General features: G+C 45.3%; 1 protein-coding gene across 5 annotated transcripts in view; it reads left to right on the top strand.

Annotated features, from left to right (window-relative positions):
• Positions 1 to 3,822, top strand: part of ARHGAP26 (Rho GTPase activating protein 26) — a 483,828-nt gene that overhangs the window by 172,846 nt on the left and 307,160 nt on the right. For all 5 annotated transcript variants that reach the window (XR_003427757.1, XM_027081740.1, XM_027081743.1 and 2 more), the window contains exon 11: positions 1,052 to 1,130. Coding sequence is in view for 4 of the 5 variants with exons in the window: in XM_027081740.1 (XP_026937541.1) it covers positions 1,052 to 1,130 (79 nt within the window). In the remaining variant the exon portion in view is untranslated. The remainder of the gene's footprint in view (positions 1 to 1,051; positions 1,131 to 3,822) is intronic.

Raw genomic sequence — 3,822 nt, 5'->3', positions numbered from 1 at the left:
TGTGTGTGTGTGTGTGTGTGTGTGTGTGTGTGTGTGTGTGTGTGTGTACACTCTTCTGTGATCCTGAGCAGTGCTGCAGTCTTAATTCTTGTTCAGGGGACTTCGGCCTTCCTTTTAGGCTTTCTCAAACTTTAAAGATGAGGATTTGAGTCACTAATTCTTAACTTTTTGTGGGTTGCAGTTTGAATTGTTTGTCCAGAAAAATACTTACACATTTGGTGGGGGAGGGTGGTTTTTAGACTCTCTGGGACCCTAAGTCAAGAACTCCTGCGTTCATGAGCACAGAGGGCTCGTAGCCCCTTCTCCCAAGTTCATGTTTGTGGCACACACCTCTTCTTGTGTGACATCTGTAAGGGGTACGCAACAAACACCATTTGATATTGTGTGCATGCTTTCTGAAGGGTTTGTGCTCAATGTGAAAGAACAAGCAGATTTCAAGGAGGGAGTGAAAAGAGCTAATGCATGTAAAGACCTTAGCATCTGCCATGGTAAAGATTCACTTAAAAATGCTGTATACATTTAGTATAACCATAATTATAACACCCATTACCCCCATAAGACTTTTTCCTGTCAAAAGCAGTTTAGAATCATTGGACTAGATATTAAACCAGGATCCCTCCAGCGTGGATGTTCCCCCTCTTTTTATTGAGTCCAGTAATTCTCTTCACTTAAGAACATGTTTATTGAGGTCCTACTGGGAGTAAAGTACCCTAGTAAGCATTCTGGAGAAGAGGAATGAATATGATCTCAAACGCTGAAGGGAATCACTTGACTCCTCTGTGTCCCTTATCTGTATGTAGAGTCCTGTCTTCTGTGTTTCCTCCCACCTCCCTGAGGGAGGTGGGCTTATTGAGAGGGATTTGGGGGTGATAGCTTTGCTTTCTGAGGCTGGAAGGTGGCTCTGAAGAGCTGAGGGGTGCTCTCTCTCTCTGTGCTGTCAACCCCAGCAGGCTCTCACTCGGTCACTTGGATGTCTCTTTAAGGCTCACCTTCATCAGGATCTCTCTACCTGTGGTGCTGGGTTCACATCCGTGTCCTCATTTCTCCGCAGGCCCGGAGTTATCACCATGCAGGCATTGTCTGAAGAGGACCGGAGGCTCTGGATGGAAGCCATGGATGGAAGGGAACCTGTAAGTAACAATTCAGGGAAGTAGAGCAAGAATAAAGGTCCCGAGTTGTTTGTTGTTTCCTTAGTGCAGTGATTTTTGCCGTTGCTCTAAATAAAGCCTTGGGCTCTTGAGACCAATGTACCAGAGGGACTTTTTTTAAAATTCCTGGACTGATGTTTGTGGATATTGACACTGCTTCTGTGTAGATGCAACTCCTGAGCTTTGGCCTCTCAGTCTAAGGCATGGGTCCTGCATGATGCCACACCAGAGACCCCCCCCCCCCCTTCACCGAGGCAATTGTAGCGCCCCGAGGACTCTTAGAGGAAGCACAGTCCAGTCTGGCTTACTGAATACCTATCGATGCCTCCACAAAGTGCAGTGCAAAGCGTTACCTCAGATCCATTTTAACAGGTTAGATGATGATAAAAGTGTATACAGATGGTGCAGAACCTTTACTCATTGCCCTCTGGTTCAGCCTCCCATTGCCGTAGTTGGTTCACATCCCATTATAAGCAGTGGGATTACCCGGGCCCACGAAAGGAGTTAAGCCTAGTAATGTGATCCATGCTCCCATTTCAGAGATGCTGGTCTTTGCTGGGTGATGTAATCTTGTGGTTTTTCTGCATCTTGTGACATGAGAAACCCACGGAAAAACCTTGGGGGAAGTCCCTAGAGTCACAGTAGTCATCTTAATTTGCGGCCAAGGATCTCAACCCCAGTATTCAGCAAATCTCAAGGTTACAGAAGTCGTAAGAGTACGGTCTAACCATGTCCTACCAGTAAAAGATAAAAAGAATCCACATTGTCAGAGGGCCAGTAATTGGACCAATAATGATCACTTACGAAGGCACTGTCAAAAGGGGGAAGTATGTGCAAGGGACATGAGGCATGCATAGCCTCTATTGACTGTAGAACTCTGTGCATCAAGTGGGGTGTCCAGTATAGATGATTCCAGTTCATTTGTGTGTCTCTGTCTTAGCCTACCCTGGTTAGGTGGTCTGTATCGATTCATGTCATTTTCTACTCAGGTATTTTGTATCCAAACATGGAACTCAATACAGGCAACTAAGCATAAGCAAATAACTAGTGTTTGTATAACATTTAATAATATAGAGCAAGATTTAAAGAACTATTTAAAGATTTAGGTGCAGTTTGCTAAACTCTAGGTAATTAAACATTATTTAATCTTAATTCTTCTGCTGGGCTAAGATACAGGATACCCCTGATTTTCCCCGAATACTTTGTTACTGATAACTTTTGATAGCTCTCTCAAAAGCAGATACACATTTCTACCTTTGGGGCTTTGTGGGCACAATAGCTGCTTGATGTCATAGGCCTTTGGAAGCAGTTCCCTAAGTAGTCCTTCATATCTTTGCTGTTGTCACCTACCGTTAGTTGTGTGTAAGGCACAGATTTGGCACATGACTTCTCTTAACCCATTTACTCTTCTTAGTGCCTTACAAAGTAAGTGTTATGATTCCATTTCACGGATGAGGAAACCGAAACTTAGAAGAGGTTAAATAACTTGCCCCAAGTTACACAGATTGTAAGTGGCTATATTACTAGGGTACAGGCTACGTCGCTGTAACAGAGGGACTTGAAAGTGCAGTGGCTTAAATAAGATAGAGGTTTATTTCTGTCTCAGAGTTCAGAAGTGAGCAGTCTGTGCCTAACAGGGTCATTGTGCTGAGACAGGCTGGGACCTGGGGCCCTTTGCTGCAGTGCTTGCACCTGGGCACACCTCTCCTTGAGCAACAAAATACAAAGAAACTATAAGGGACTGAAAATAACTGGGTGCATGTGCAGTTGGGGCAAATTCTGGACAAAAGATAAAAAGAGGCCAAAAACCTCACAGCCACTTTTGAAGAACCCAGAGCAAAAGCAGGGGGTCGGGAGCAAAAGCCCGGTACTGCACATGTCCCCTGCACGCAACACCACCTAAGGGGTGGGCAAACCACCTAAGCTACCCCTCCAGCCTGACCCCTGGACACACCCCTACCCTCACCCCATATAAGGAGCAATCTTGACACCCCTCAGGGACCTGTTACTTGTTCTCACTCCCCCTCACCTGCTGCAGCAGTGGACCCAATAAAGCCTTGCCTGAATTTCTTGTCTGGCCTCTAGTCAATTTCTATTGATTGGGGAAGGCCAAGAACCCTGGTCGGTATCAGTGCCATCCTCAACCCATGGCTTTCCATGTTCCATTCATTTCTATTTTCCAGGCAGATAATGGAGATGAGAGCATCTGGGAGCCAGAAGATGCACACCTCACTTCTGCGGGCCCCCAAATAATTACATGGCCACATATATTTACCAAGGAGGATGGGAAAAGTAGGCTGAACATAGGCAGCCATGGGCCCAGCCGGTGCCCAGGGGATCTTATCACTTCAAGGAGGAAGAACAGAAACTGTGGGGTGGCTCACAGTTTCCACCACAGTGGCAAAGCTAGAATTAGAACCCATACCTAGCCCTAAATGTCTTTGGTTTTCATCTTTAATAGAGGTAAAATGTCAAATTGCCTTCTAAGAGTCCTCGCTCAGTACATTTTTACAGTACTTTCTCTGACTCTCTTGAATGTTTCTTCAACTCATAGGGGAGGAAATACCCAGGAAGAAAAATCCTTTCAGGGCATACTATTCTTCGTATGAGTGAAAAACCCACTTTTGTGTGTGTGTGTGTGTGTGTGTGTGTGTGTGTGTGTGTGTGTGTGTGT

Source organism: Aethalodelphis obliquidens, unplaced genomic scaffold, assembly GCF_003676395.1.
Source record: "Aethalodelphis obliquidens isolate GAN/ISIS:26980383/991018 unplaced genomic scaffold, ASM367639v1 scaffold45, whole genome shotgun sequence".
NCBI lineage: Eukaryota > Metazoa > Chordata > Mammalia > Artiodactyla > Delphinidae > Aethalodelphis > Aethalodelphis obliquidens.
Note: the sequence above shows the minus strand (reverse complement) of the source record. Positions and strands in the feature narration are given on the sequence as shown.